This window comes from Salvelinus sp. IW2-2015, linkage group LG15, assembly GCF_002910315.2.
Source record: "Salvelinus sp. IW2-2015 linkage group LG15, ASM291031v2, whole genome shotgun sequence".
Classification (NCBI taxonomy): Eukaryota; Metazoa; Chordata; class Actinopteri; order Salmoniformes; family Salmonidae; genus Salvelinus; species Salvelinus sp. IW2-2015.
Window position 1 is genome coordinate 64,604,868 of NC_036855.1, and position 14,153 is coordinate 64,619,020.

Below are 14,153 nucleotides of genomic sequence, written 5' to 3' on the forward strand. Positions count from 1 at the left end.
CTTTCATTTATGTGATTACGTTTTGAGTACAGCAGCTAGATATTGGTTGTTCTCAGATGTTATGATGTCATCCAAATCATCATGAAAGATGGTGCTGAAAACTTCAAATCTACTAGCCAACTGCAATGACATGCTTTCCATTTTCATAATATTTTGTTCTCATTACCAGCAGTGTCTTTATTTATTGACCGTAAGACAGTGTGAGAGAGATATCACACATGTAAAACTACAACTCCTATAGTGCAATAGTTTGAAGCGGATGTTCGTGTTGGGGAAATTTGGGGCTGATCTATCCGGGTACTTCATTCGCTTCTTCCTTTCGCGCCGGTAACTGAAGAGCCGTGCGTCCATGTGCGCATTGACTGGGAATTCATAGACCACAGAAATACTGAATCCGAGCCGTACCAGATTTAGCTATGGATCCTAACGTATTGATCGAGGCCCTTCGGGGTACCATGGACCCGAACTTGCGTGAGGCCGCGGAGAGGCAGCTGAACGAGGTAAAAACTTGTGATGGTGCTAATCGGGCCTCTTCTGTTGTGTCACACATCAAAGATGGAATGGAGTCCTCCTAGCTTGTGACCATGGGAGACCAGAGTCAGTCCAGAACTTTGACAGATTGAATATTCTCCATTCGACATATGTTTCGGTGATTACATATCAGACTTGACGTTATGGGTGTTATGTCAAAGTTTCGAATGATATTTTAACGTCAAGATCTGCAACTCCAAGTGAATCCACCCCGTATACCTGCAGCTGGTTCTTTAAAAACGTGCGGGAAGTTAGCAATAGCTTCCTTGATAATTAGCTGCTAGCTACGCAGTAAAAAGCCTTGTTGGACAATGCTTGCTTTTGGCCTAACTGATGTATCATGTTTGAATCGTTGGAAAGACACATTTTTGCCATTATTTATACAAGTTTGGTCTAAACTAACTAAATCATGCGATATAGTATACGAATGTAGCCAGCGTTTGCTAGAAGTTCGGAAATCTGTGTTAGCAAGTTGGCTAAGTGAATCACGTGTGAGGTGTATTTTTTTATATATTTTTTACTGCTGACATTGCCCTGCACAGCAATAGTGTTAACTAGCTAGCCCGTTGAATTTATATAGTTAACTAAACTAGTTGGTCAGCCAAAATGTCACCAATCGGACGAATTGACAGGTGTAACGTTAGTTAGTCAAGTTATCATCAAACTACTTTCCTATAATTTATAAATGTACGTCTAATATGAGAGTAGCTAATAATAAATTATGTTTTAGCTTGCTGGCTTTGACTTCCATGAACGTAGCTAACTAATATTTGCTAACTAGCTAGGTAGGTTTGAGTTATCGAACGCTAGTTAACTTGCAAGACACAACGTAAACAATAGCAATCATTATGAATAATAACTACGCATTTAGTAACGGGGCAAATGTTTTGTTTGTACCTCATTTGTGAAAGCCAAATGGAAAGTGAATGTTCGCTGGCTAGCGCTATGTTAGCAACCTTTTGCGGATAGCGTAACATAAATTACATTCAGTCATTCGATGAGCTGTCCGCGTGCGCAGATTCTTTCGCTAATGTTAACCTTACAAATTAAATAGCCAGCTATGTGCAACATGGCCTATTATCATTGTCTAGATGTCGACTTTATATGTCAAATGTAGACGTGCCATAGATAACTAACATAACGTTATACGGACGACGTGAATTATTTAATGGTCACATAGTTAGCCATGTTTCGCTCGCTAGCTAGTAGGAGGAAGTCTCTTGGGCAAGTGTCAAATATGCTCTGGTCTGTTATCGGCTATGCTATCCTTAGAACAATATATGTACGGTGTTGTCATGTAACTGGGGTTTAGGTGAACTTTAAGTCAAGTTGTTGTTTATGTGATATGTCCATATTGTGTGTCATCAGCTCGAACGTATTATTAGCTAACTTTAGTTTGATAAGAGTAGGCCTAGCAAGGCTCAAAAATAAAATGTACAGTCGTGGCCAAAAGTTTTGAGAATGACACAAATGTTGATTTCCAACAAGTTTGCTGCTTCAGTGTCTTTAGATATTTTTGTCAGATGTTACTATGGAATACTGAAGTATAATTACAAGCATTTCATAAGTGTCAACGGCTTTTATTGACAATTACATGAAGTTGATGCAAAGAGTCAATGTTTGCACTGTTGACCCTTCTTTTACAAGACCTCTGCAATCCGCCCTGGCATGCTGTCAATTAACTTCTGGGCCACATCCTGACTGATGGCAGCCCATTCTTGCATAATCAATGCTTGGAGTATGTCAGAATTTGTGGGTTTTTGTTTGTCCACCCGCCTCTTGAGGATTGACCACAAGTTCTCAATGGGATTAAGGTCTGGGGAGTTTCCTGGCCATGGACCCAAAATATCGATGTTTTGTTCCCCGAGCCACTTATTTATCACTTTTGCCTTATGGCAAGGTTCTCCATCATGCTGGAAAAGGCATGGTTTGTCACCAAACTGTTCCTGGATGGTTGGGAGAAGTTGCTCTCGGAGGATGTGTTGGTACCATTCTTTATTCATGGCTGTGTTCTTAGGCAAAATTGTGAGTGAGCCCACTCCCTTGGCTGAGAAGCAATCCCACACATGAATGGTCTCAGGATGCTTTACTGTTGGCATGACATAGGACTGATGGTAGCGCTCACCTTGTCTTCTCCGGATGCCCCAAACAATCGGAAAGGCGATTCATCAGAAAAAATGACTTTACCCCAGTCCTCAGCAGTCCAATCCCTGTACCTTTTGCAGAATATCAGTCTGTCCCTGATGTTTTTCCTGGAGAGAAGTGGCTTCTTTGCTGCCCTTCTTGACACCAGGCCATCCTCCAAAAGTCTTTGCCTCACTGTGCGTGCAGATGCACTCACACCTGCCTGCTGCCATTCCTGAGCAAGCTCTGTACTGGTGGTGCCCCGATCCTGCAGCTGAATCAACTTTAGGAGACGATCCTGGTGCTTGCTGGATTTTCTTGGGTGCCCTAAAGCCTTCTTCACAACAATTGAACCCTTCTCCTTGAAGTTCTTGATGTTCTGATAAATGGTTGATTTTAGGTGCAATGTTACTGGCAGCATTATCCTTGCCTGTGAAGACCTTTTTGTGCAAAGCAATGATGACGGCACGTGTTTCCTTGCAGGTAACCATGGTTTACAGAGGAAGAACAATGATTCCAAGCACCACCCTCCTTTTGAAGCTTCCAGTCTGATTTTCTCAGAACTTTTGGCCACAACTGTACATGAACTTCTCCACTCAACAATCTGAGGTCGTTGTTTTGTTTTTCGTGACAACAGAATATACAATGCCCAGAATTTCAATCCACAGAACAAGAATGTGCAGTTGGATTGTTAGATCTGAGTCACGTTGTGTCGTATCCAGGGAGAGGTCTGTGTGCATTGTTATCTACCGGGAAAGGAGGGTAGGAGGCTATTTTACCTATCTTACGTTTGACTCATCTGGACCAGTTAAGCCTGAACAGTATTCATTTAATATAGCAAGTGATATAAGGATATGTGGTGGGCAAAGCATTGAGACCCATTTTCATTCCAGAATCCCTGAGCTGACAAGGTAAAAATCTGTCGTTCTGCCCATGAACAAGGCAGTTAACCCACCGTTCCTAGGCCGTCATTGAAAATAAGAATGTGTTCTTAACTGACTTGCCTAGTTAAATAAAAATAACTTATGTGATCAATGATAATGTAAAAAGTATGCTGCACTCTTGTGTATATACTGGATATCTTAATTTTGAACATTATTTGTTCGTGTCTAGAGAATAGGGACAGGTGACACTCACTGTTTGATGCAGATGCTGCAGTCTCAAATGACAGCCTAGAAGTTGGCCAGGACCCAGACAGGCCATGTGGAGGTCTGGATTCCTTTGCTGTGCGTATGGGGAGGTTACATTATATAATGTACATGTTGCATCAAGGTTTCTTAAACTCTCATACTTTGCATTCTTAAGGAGCTGTATGTGTATAAGCTTCAGCTAATGGAGCTCCATGCCTCAACATAGTGGTTTTATGGCATTACTACTATCATTATTCAAATTATTTCATAAAGCCCTTTTCACATCAGCCGATGTCACAAAGTGCTGTACAGAAACCCAGCCTAAAACCCCAAACAGCAAGCAATGCAGATTAGAGGTCGACTGATTATGATTTTTCAACGCTGATACTGATAACGATTATTGGAGGACCAAAAAAAGCCGATACCGATTAATCGGCCGATGTTTATATATGTATGTAATAATGACAATTACAACAATACTGAATGAACACTTATTTTAACTTAATATAATACATCAATAAAATCAATTTAGCCTCAAATAAATAATGAAATATGTTCAATTTGGTTTAAATAATGCAAAAACAAAGTGTTGGAGAAGAAAGTAAAAGTGCAATATGTGCCATGTAAGAAAGCTAACATTTAAGTTCCTTGCTCAGAACATGAGAACATATGAAAGCTGGTGGTTCTTTTTTAACATGAGTCTTCAATATTCCCAGGTAAGAAGTTTTTGGTTGTAGTTATTATAGGAATTTTAGGACTATTTCTCTCTATACGATTTGTATTTCGTATACCTTTGACTATTGGATGTTCTTATAGGCACTTTAGTATTGCCAGTGTAACAGTATAGCTTCCGTTCCTCTCCTCGCTCGAACCAGGAACACATCGACAACAGCCACCCTCAAAGCAGCGTTACCTATGCAGAGCAAGGGGAACAACTACTCCAAGTCTCAGACCGAGTGACGTTTGAAACGCTATTAGCGTGCATCCCGCTAACTAGCTAGCCATTTTACATCGGTTACACCAGCCTAATCTCGGGAGTTGATAGGCTTGAAGTTGAAGACAAGCTGCTGGCAAACGCACGAAAGTGCTGTTTTAATGAATGCTTACGAGCCTGCTGCTGCCTACCATCGCTGTCAGACTGCTCTATCAAATCATAGACTTAATTTTAACATAATAACACACAGAAATACGAGCCTTTGGTCATTAATATGGTCAAATCCGGAAACTATAATTTCGAAAACAAAAAGTTTATTCTTTCAGTGAAATACGGAACCTTTCCGTATTTTATCAAACGGATGGCATCCGTAAGTCTAAATATTGCTGTTACATTTTACAACTTTCAATGTTATGTCATAATTATTTACAATTCTGGCAAATTAATTACGGCCTTTGTTAGGAATAAATGGACTTCACACAGTTCGCAATGAGCCAGGCGGCCCAAACTGCTGCATATACCCTGACTGCTTGCACGGAACGCAAGAAAAGTGACACAATTTCCCTAATTATAAGAAATTCATGTTAGCAGGCAATATTAACTAAATATGCAGGTTTAAAAATATATACTTGTGTATTGATTTTAAAGAAAGGCGTTGATGTTTATGGTTAGGTACATTGGTGCAACGACAGTGCTTTTTTCGCAAATGCGCTTGTTAAATCATCACCCATTTGTCGAAGTAGGCTGTGATTAGATGAGAAATTAACAGGCACCGCATCGATTATATGCAACGCAGGACACGCTAGATAAACAAACTAGTAATATCATCAACCATGTGTAGTTAACTAGTGATTATGTTAAGATTGATTGTTTTTTATAAGATAAGTTTAATGCTAGCTAGCAACTAACCTTGGCTTCTTACTGCATTAGCGTAACAGGTAGTCTGCCTGCCACGCAGGCTCCTCGTGGAGTGCAATGTAAGGCAGGTGGTTAGAGCGTTGTACTAGTAACCCGAAGATTGCAAAAATGAATCCCCGAGCTGACAAGGTAAAAATCTGTCGTTCTGCCCCTGAACAAGGCAGTTAACCCACCGTTCCTAGGCCGTCATTGAAAATAAGAATGTGTTCTTAACTGACTTGCCTAGTTAAATAAAGTTTTTTTTATCGTCAATTTGGTGTCCAAAAATACCGATTACCGATTGTTATGAAAACTTGAAATCGGGCCCTAATTAATCGGTCGACTTCTAAACAGTACATGGCCAAGATATTCAAACGTTCATAGATAACCAGCATGGTCAAATAATAATAATCAGTGGTTGTACGGGGTGCAACAGGTCAGCACCTCAGGAGTAAATGTCAGTTGGCTTTTCATAGCTGGTCATTCAGAGTTAGAGAGAGCAGGTTTGGTAGAGAGAGTTGGAAGCAGCAGGTCCAGGACAAGGTAGTATGTCCGGTGAACAGGTCAGGGTCCCATAGCCACAGGCAGAACAGTTGAAACTGGAGCAGCAGCATGACCAGGTGGCCTGGGGACAGCAAGGAGTCAAATGGCTGAAGATGTTTGTTATACACTGTTTTGCTGATATATAGGTCCAATACACATCAGTGTTTGATATTCATGCATCCTTTCCTGCTTTCATTTACAGGGTCACACCCAGGTGAATTTTGTGTCAGCTCTGCTGCAAGTCACCATGTCTGATCAGTTAGATTTGCCCGTCAGACAAGCAGGTGAGTTTCAGAGGATGGGTGTTATGATGATGTGGGGCGGGATTCTGTGCACTCTTGCAGATGGAAATTCACCGGAACTGAAAGGCGAGAAGAGTATCTACAACTGTAGCTCAAATGAACTGAGCACGCTTTCTCAAAAATGACAGCTCCCACACTGATGACACCAGTCATATTGTGAAGACTGACCAATTTCCCATGTACTTGTACATTTGTTCACCAAGATACACACATGATAGAAAGAGAAGAAAGGTGTTTTTATTGTATATGATGCCATCTTTTATTATGCTACCTTTGCAGCTTATTTTATCCTGTCCTACGGCATTGAGATTTCACACTTTTAGTCTGCTAGGGAGCTCTAGTGAAATCTATAGTTGCTCGGCCTGGACAGTGTCTAGTCATTGATACAGCTTCCTTTGTTATAAAATAACATTCCACATGTTTGAGATGCTCCGTGTGAGGGGCCGTTGGTAGCCTGTCCATGTATCACACATGCCTCTCTGGTAATGATGTGCAATTATATGGTAGGATGATCTGCTCTTGATCAGTGGCTCATTGACTTTTATTACATTTAAAATGTGTGCAGTCCGCCAGACAGAGCCTGTCATTTTCAACATGCTGCTAGACTCCACACTAGCGTATTCAATTGTGCTCACCCATAGCATCATGTCCTAACTTCTATCTTGCAACTTTGTCAGTTCTTCTACATTGTAGTATGCTTCAACAACACAATAGTAATATGACAGCCTGGAGAAAAGTAACGTGGCAGCAGCCCATCCTGCCTTATGCGTTGGGTGCTAATCTGTGTGCCTCTTGTCAAACAGATGACCTGGACATTTCTAAGCAAACCTCTCCAGGAACTGGTGTGTTGAGCAGAAATGCTATCCTTCTTGTGACTGCTATTTGGCCTGCCATAGAGCCCTGCTGCACCTGACTCCGATTCAGACCGTTTGCATTAAGTTAATGCAGCTGCAATAGTGGCACGGGTAGATCATATCTGGCATGCCATTGGTTAACAGATGCTTAAACGTTGGCTTGGTACCTGCACCGGAACTTCACACTCGGTGCTTTGGCCACAAGTTCCGTGGTAATGAGGCTCATTTGCTGTTATCTGACACAAAGGGAGGAGCTAAGCGATTCCGTAGCTAGCAGGCAAATGTCTGGGATTCCCATAAAGGTAGTGAGATCAGACCCAGGTTCCTCTCCTATTGAGGACAAATGCCCTCCTGCTTATGACAGATAATAGCATTTGTTTTTTCAAACCTGTCACACTGATATTATAGGCATTATTTGCAATTTCAGGATTCATCTATTCCCTGCCTCATTGTGTGGGCTAGGGGGATGTTGAGTGTTGGACTGGGCAGAGGGGGACATTAATGGGTTGGGGAGGGGAATACAGTAGGGTGGTTGTGAGGGTCTCGCTGTGTCAGCACTGACTGGCAGGATTATGACTTCCCAGCCAGCAGCACAGCGGTCACATGTGTCAGCAGTCTGTCTGACCCCCTATCCACCGCCTGGCCTGCCCCCCCGCTATCCACCGCCTGGCCTGTCCCCCCCTATCCACTGCCTTGCCTGGCCTGTCCCCCCCCTATCCACTGCCTTGCCTGGCCTGTCCCCCACCTATCCACTGGCTTGCCTGCCTGTCCCCCACCTATCCACTGGCTTGCCTGCCTGTCCCCTCCCCTATCCACTGGCCTGGCCTGTCCCCTCCCCTATCCACTGCCTGGCCTCTCCCCCCCCTATCCACCGCCTGGCCTGTCTCCCCCCCCTATCCACCGCCTGGCCCGTCTCCCCCCCCCTATCCACCGCCTGGCCCGTCTCCCCCCCCCTATCCACCGCCTGGCCCGTCTCCCCCCCCTATCCACCGCCTGGCCCGTCTCCCCCCCTATCCACCGCCTGGCCCATCTCCCCCCCCTATCCACCGCCTGGCCCGTCTCCCCCCCCCCCCTATCCACCGCCTGGCCCGTCTCCCCCCCCCCTATCCACCGCCTGGCCCGTCTCCCCCCCCATCCACCGCCTGGCCCGTCTCCCCCCCCCCTATCCACCGCCTGCCCGCTCCCCCCCCCTATCCACCGCCTGGCCCGTCTCCCCCCCCCCTATCCACCGCCTGGCCCGTCTCCCCCCCTATCCACCGCCTGGCCCGCTTCGCCCCCCTATCCACCGCCTGGCCCGTCTCGCCCCCTACTCCACCGCCTGGCCCGTCCCCCCCAGCCACCGCCTACTCCCCCGGCCGACTGCTACTCCCTTTCAGCCTGAGCACATGAGAAGAGTCACAGTGAATGTGCTGGTCATGAGATCCGCTGCTGCTATCTAGGCTGATGGACTCTTTCACACCTCCCAATGTCACACTGACTCACTCTAACAATTTAGAGATCTCCCTGATATTAAGTGATTTAAAGAGATGTGGAGAATATTGTGCCACTTTAACCAGCTGCAATTTCATGGAAATCCATAAGAATTGGAAGGGTTCAATTTAAACCCCATGATCAAAGCAGATTTTACTTCAATATCATATGATTTGCATTAATTAAATCTAAGTGGGTGGAATACCAGCTGTACATTAATCCTGCCATAGAATTACATATAGTGCATTCGGAAGTAGTCAGACCCCTCCCCTGTTTCCACATTTTGTGACATTACAGCCTTATTCTAAAATGCATTACATAAAAACATTTCCTCATCAATGTACACACAATGACAAAGCAAAAGCAACAGGTTTTTAAAAAATTTATGCAATTATATGAAGGGGGAAAAAATCTTATTTACATAAGTATTCAGAGACTTGAAATTGAGCTCAGGTGCATCCTGTTTCCATTGATCATCCTTGAGATGTTTCTTCAACTTGATTGGAGTCAACCTGTGGTAAATTCAGTTGATTAGACATGATTTGGAAAGGCACACACCTGTCTATATAAGGTACCACAGTTGACAGTGCATGTCCGAGCAAAAACTAAGCCGTGAAGTCTAAAAAATTGTCCATAGAGCTCCGAGGCAGGATTGTGTCGAGGCACAGATCTGGGGAAGAGTACCAAAACAATTCTGCAGCGTTGAAGGTCCCCAAGAACACAGTGGCCTCCATCATTCTTTAATGGAAGATGTTTGGAACCACCAAGACTCTTCCTAGAGCTGGCAGCCCGGCCAAACTGAGCAATCGGGGAGAAGGGCCTTGGTCGGGGAGGTGACCAAGAACCCGATGGTCACTCTGCCAGAGCGCTGGAGTTCCTCTGTGGAGATGGAAGAATCTTCGAGAAGGACAACCATCTCTGCAGCACTCCAACAATCAGGCCTTTATGGTAGTGGCCAGACGGAAGCCACTCCTCAGTAAAAGGCATATGGCTGCCCACTTGGAGTTTGTCAAAAGGCACCTAAAGGATTCTCAAACCATGAGAAACAAGATTCTCTGGTCTGATGAAACCAAGATTGAACTCACGTCTGGAGAAAACCAAGCACTGCTCAGCACCTGGCCAATACCATCCCTTCGTTGAAGCATGGTAGTGGCAGCATCATGATGTGGGGGTGTTTTTCCGCGGCAGGTACTGGGAGACTAGTCAGCATCGAGGGAAAGATGAAGGTGCATTAACAAAGTACTGAGTAAAGAGTCTGAATACTAATGTAAATGTGATATTTCAGTTTATTTTTAATACATTTGAAGAAAAAAATCTATACTTTTTATTTATTTAATTTTGTCATTATGGAGCATTTTGAGGGGGGGGGGGCATTTAAATCAATTTTGTAATAAGGCTGTTACGTAACAGAATGTGGAAAAAGTTAACGCGTCTCAATACTTTGCGAATGCACTGTATGTAATCCATTATTAATAGGATCTCTATGAAGCCTGTCTTGTGTTTAGTCAGTTTATTGTCCCCCTCTCCTCCCCAGGGGTGATCTACCTCAAGAATATGGTGACCCAGCACTGGAGTGAGGGGGACGGCACCAGCACGGAGACGCCTGTCAATAACATACCAGAGGAGGACAGGCAGTTTATCCGTGACAACATCGTGGAGGCCATCATTCACTCCCCCGAGCGCATCAGGTAACCTACCACCCTGTGGCTGCTCAGCTCACTGCACAGCGCCAGCAGAGGGGGGGGGAAGAGGTAGCTCGGATCAACCAGATCGTCTTCCAACCTTTCTCCTCTCTAACCCTTCAGAGTGCAGCTGACGACATGCATCCATCACATGATTAAACACGACTACCCCGGCAAGTGGACTGCCATCGTGGACAAGATTGGCTTCTACCTGCAGTCAGATAACAGCGCCGGCTGGCTGGGCATCCTGCTCTGCCTCTACCAGCTGGTTAAAAACTATGAGTAAGGACTCCTTGTTTTAGAGTGACCATGTTTGTGTCCCAACCATTTAGGGAATGGGGTGCCATTTGGGACAGAGACCGTATTATKGAGCTGTRTGCTATGTATTCGGGTGGTTGATGTTTCTGATTGTMTGTTTGACAGGTACAAGAAGCCGGACGAGCGCAGTCCTCTGGTGGCGGCCATGCAGATCTTCATGCCCATGCTGAAGGACCGCTTCATCCAGCTGCTCCCTGACCCCTCCAGTGAGTCTGTCCTGGTGCAAAAACAGATCTTCAAGATCCTCTACGCCCTCTTCCAGGTACTACTGACCACATCCTTCACGCTCACCTTCTTAGAAGTTAAGTGTATATATTAGTCTGATTGTATAGGGAGTGTAGGGTATTTGTCTAAATGTGGATGTATAGCTGTAGTTTCCAGTTATTTAGCTACTTCTTCCATAATACTGGTTTTGGAGATGGGTCGATTATGATTGTACTGGGGGAGGGCTGAGGACCATCTGGTCCATGTGGGCTGCTTCTTCTGCTGGCTGTGATGCCACTGTCATGTGGGCCACTGGGCAAGACCTGTCCCCCCTCAGCATGCCAGATTGCTCTGCTGTCTAATGTCCATTGGAACGACGACAAAGCTTTTTGAATTGAATAGACGGGATTTCTCCTTTTCCCTGTCCACAGTATAACCTCCCCCTGGAGCTGATCAACCGACAGAACCTGACGGAGTGGATGGAGATCCTGAAGACAGTGGTGGACAGAGACGTGCCTCCGGTGAGGGCAGATTTACTGTGGTAGGGCAAGGAGGGAGCACAAATAGGTTGACTATGCAAATCAAGTAGCTCCCAAACAGATTAGCTGTAGTTTGTTTGCTTTATTTTAATTGCTGCGAGTTGAAAGAAAGCTTATTTTATTTTCCTTCTCTCTTTCTCCCCTCCTTCCCCGTCTGTGGCCCACAGGAGACCTTGCAGGTGGATGAGGACGAGAGACCTGAGCTGCCCTGGTGGAAGTGTAAAAAGTGGGCCCTCCACATCCTGGCCAGGCTCTTCGAGAGGTAAGCCTACTCAACCCACCCCAGCACACTGTCACTGATTCTACACTGAGTGTACATTTGGAACACCAAAACATTTGGAACACCTGCTCTTTCCATGAGACTGACCAGGTGAAAGTGATAATCCCTTAATTATGTCACTTATCATTCATTACCTGTCTGGTGGATGGATTATCTTGGCAAAGGAGAAATGCTCACTAACAGGGATGTAAACAAATGTGTGCACAAAATTGGAGAGAAACCTTTTGTGAGTATGGAAAATGTCTGGGATCTTAAATTTCAGCTCATGAAACATGGGACCAACACTTTACATGTTGTGTTTATATTTTGGTTCACTGTATATTAACATGTGAAAGCATCTTTAAACCCCTCCCAGGTATGGCAGCCCAGGCAACACTACCAAAGAGTACACAGAGTTTGCCGATCTCTTCCTCAAGGGATACTCAGTGGCAGCACAACAGGTGAGAGGCCAAGGCCGCTCTTGGCTTTGTCTGAGCTGAAAGATGTGTGATGCATGACTCTGATTGACTGAGGGACAGAAGGTTGCCTTTCAGCTGTGTCTGTCTGCATGGGAGTCTGATCTCAACCAGAGGGAACTGATTTGCCTGTCTGTCTGTAGGTGCTGCTGAAGGTCTTATATCAGTATAAGGAGAAGCAATACGTGGCTCCCAGAGTCCTCCAGCAGACACTCAACTATATTAACCAGGGAATCGCACACGCTGTCACCTGGAAGAACCTGAAGCCACATATCCAGGGCATCATTCAGGARGTGGTTTTCCCRCTCATGTGCTACACGGACAGTGACCAGGAGTTGTGGGAGGAGGACCCATACGAGTACATTCGCATGAAGTTTGGTAAGCGCCATTCTTGTTTTTGGAAATCAGAAATATTCCGTAGTGTTTGTCATCCAGAAGGAATGTCCTGGAATCAGACTGCCTGGAAGTGATCAGTTCAAAGATTTAACTGTGTAAAGCTATTCTAACAAACCAATGCAATGTGCCATCTGATCTGCTGACTCTCTGTCCCGTCTCAGATGTGTTCGAGGATTTCATCTCTCCCACCACGGCTGCCCAGACCCTGCTCTTCACCTCCTGCAACAAGAGGAAAGAAGTGAGTTGTGGTTCTGATGTGAATGCTGTGTCCTCCTGGTCCTGGCAGGGTCAACAGCCTGCCATGATGTGATCCTCTTTCATCCCTATTTGGGACGCATGGCCTGGTGCCTGTTATTTTTTTCTACTGGCCTCACTCCTGCCCTTATTTATGGCCTTGCCACTTCCTCCGTCCTGTCTTGCTGTGGCTCTCATTAGCGCCCTGTTGCTCCAACAACAGTACAGAGCTGTTGGAACCGGTCTGTGGATGAGTCCAGCCAGGAGAACACTGGAAAACAAAGAAGCATAGCTGGAAGAAAGCACTACTTTAGTTGCTGTAGCTCCTTAGTCAGATGTGTTATGTGTTACGTATTACGGCTTTTTTTCTGTTCTAAATGTAAAGTGTTGTTTTAGCATGGAGGTAGTTCTATTCCGTTTTGGCTGTGGGTGAACAGGGTGTGTGGTGCCTGTCCATGTTACGTGCTGCCGTCTGGCTGTGTCTTACAGTCTGTGCGGCGGTGCTCACTCCACACCTGCAGCCATAGAGCCACTGGAGATCATAGTACTGACCTGTGACGTCTCTGACTCCTCACCACGGMCCAGCCTCCATACTCTCCCACAAACTCTCCTGGCCTGCATCTCAAATGGCACSCTATTCCCTACATAGTGCACTAKCCCATGYYCRRTGGTCAAWAGTAGTGCACTATACATGGATTAGMGTGCCATTTGGGACATATCAYAGGTGRTMGATGTTAATGTGWAYCAGTTATCCAGGATACACAGAGAAGCAGCACATTTGACTGAATGCATTTCTTTATTCTCTAGGTTCTTCAGAAGACCATGGGCTTCTGTTATCAGATCCTCACTGAGCCCACCTCTGACCCCAGGAAGAAGGACGGAGCGCTGCACATGATTGGCTCTCTGGCTGAAATCCTGCTCAAGGTTATTAACCCCCAACACCACCTGCTATCTCCTCTTTTCTAGTTGACCTTTGGTCTGACCATGTACTCATCAGATGAGGTAGCTGACACGGCGTGTAACTATTTTGCCAAATTGTTTTATCACTTAAGTTCACTTTATGGCTCCCACGTGGCAGTCAAATACATTAAATGCATTTTTGTTAACCATGAATTTCATTTTCTTCTCTCCCCCGGAAACAGAAAAAGGTCTATAAAGACCAGATGGAGTTCATGCTGCAGAACCACGTCTTCACTCTGTTCCGCAGTGAGCTGGGCTATATGAGAGCCAGAGTAAGTGTCACGTTGCCAGATCATTCTG

At 45.2% G+C, this 14,153-nt stretch overlaps 1 protein-coding gene and 1 non-coding gene across 2 annotated transcripts in view; both read left to right on the plus strand.

The window, feature by feature from the left end:
* The first annotated feature begins 305 nt into the window (after positions 1–305).
* LOC111974606 (importin-7) overlaps positions 306–14,153 on the plus strand; it is a 19,161-nt gene continuing 5,313 nt past the window's right edge. Inside the window, exons 1-12 of the mRNA XM_024002470.2 lie at positions 306–500; positions 6,362–6,443; positions 10,320–10,473; positions 10,591–10,749; positions 10,891–11,047; positions 11,421–11,510; positions 11,696–11,790; positions 12,164–12,248; positions 12,407–12,641; positions 12,821–12,897; positions 13,701–13,817; positions 14,036–14,125. Of these exons, the coding sequence (XP_023858238.1) occupies positions 417–500; positions 6,362–6,443; positions 10,320–10,473; positions 10,591–10,749; positions 10,891–11,047; positions 11,421–11,510; positions 11,696–11,790; positions 12,164–12,248; positions 12,407–12,641; positions 12,821–12,897; positions 13,701–13,817; positions 14,036–14,125 (1,425 nt within the window). The 5' untranslated portion in view covers positions 306–416. The remainder of the gene's footprint in view (positions 501–6,361; positions 6,444–10,319; positions 10,474–10,590; positions 10,750–10,890; positions 11,048–11,420; positions 11,511–11,695; positions 11,791–12,163; positions 12,249–12,406; positions 12,642–12,820; positions 12,898–13,700; positions 13,818–14,035; positions 14,126–14,153) is intronic.
* On the plus strand, positions 13,322–13,499 carry LOC111975223 (small nucleolar RNA SNORA23). Its single transcript, XR_002878787.1, has one exon. It is a non-coding gene; the product is annotated as a small nucleolar RNA SNORA23 (small nucleolar RNA).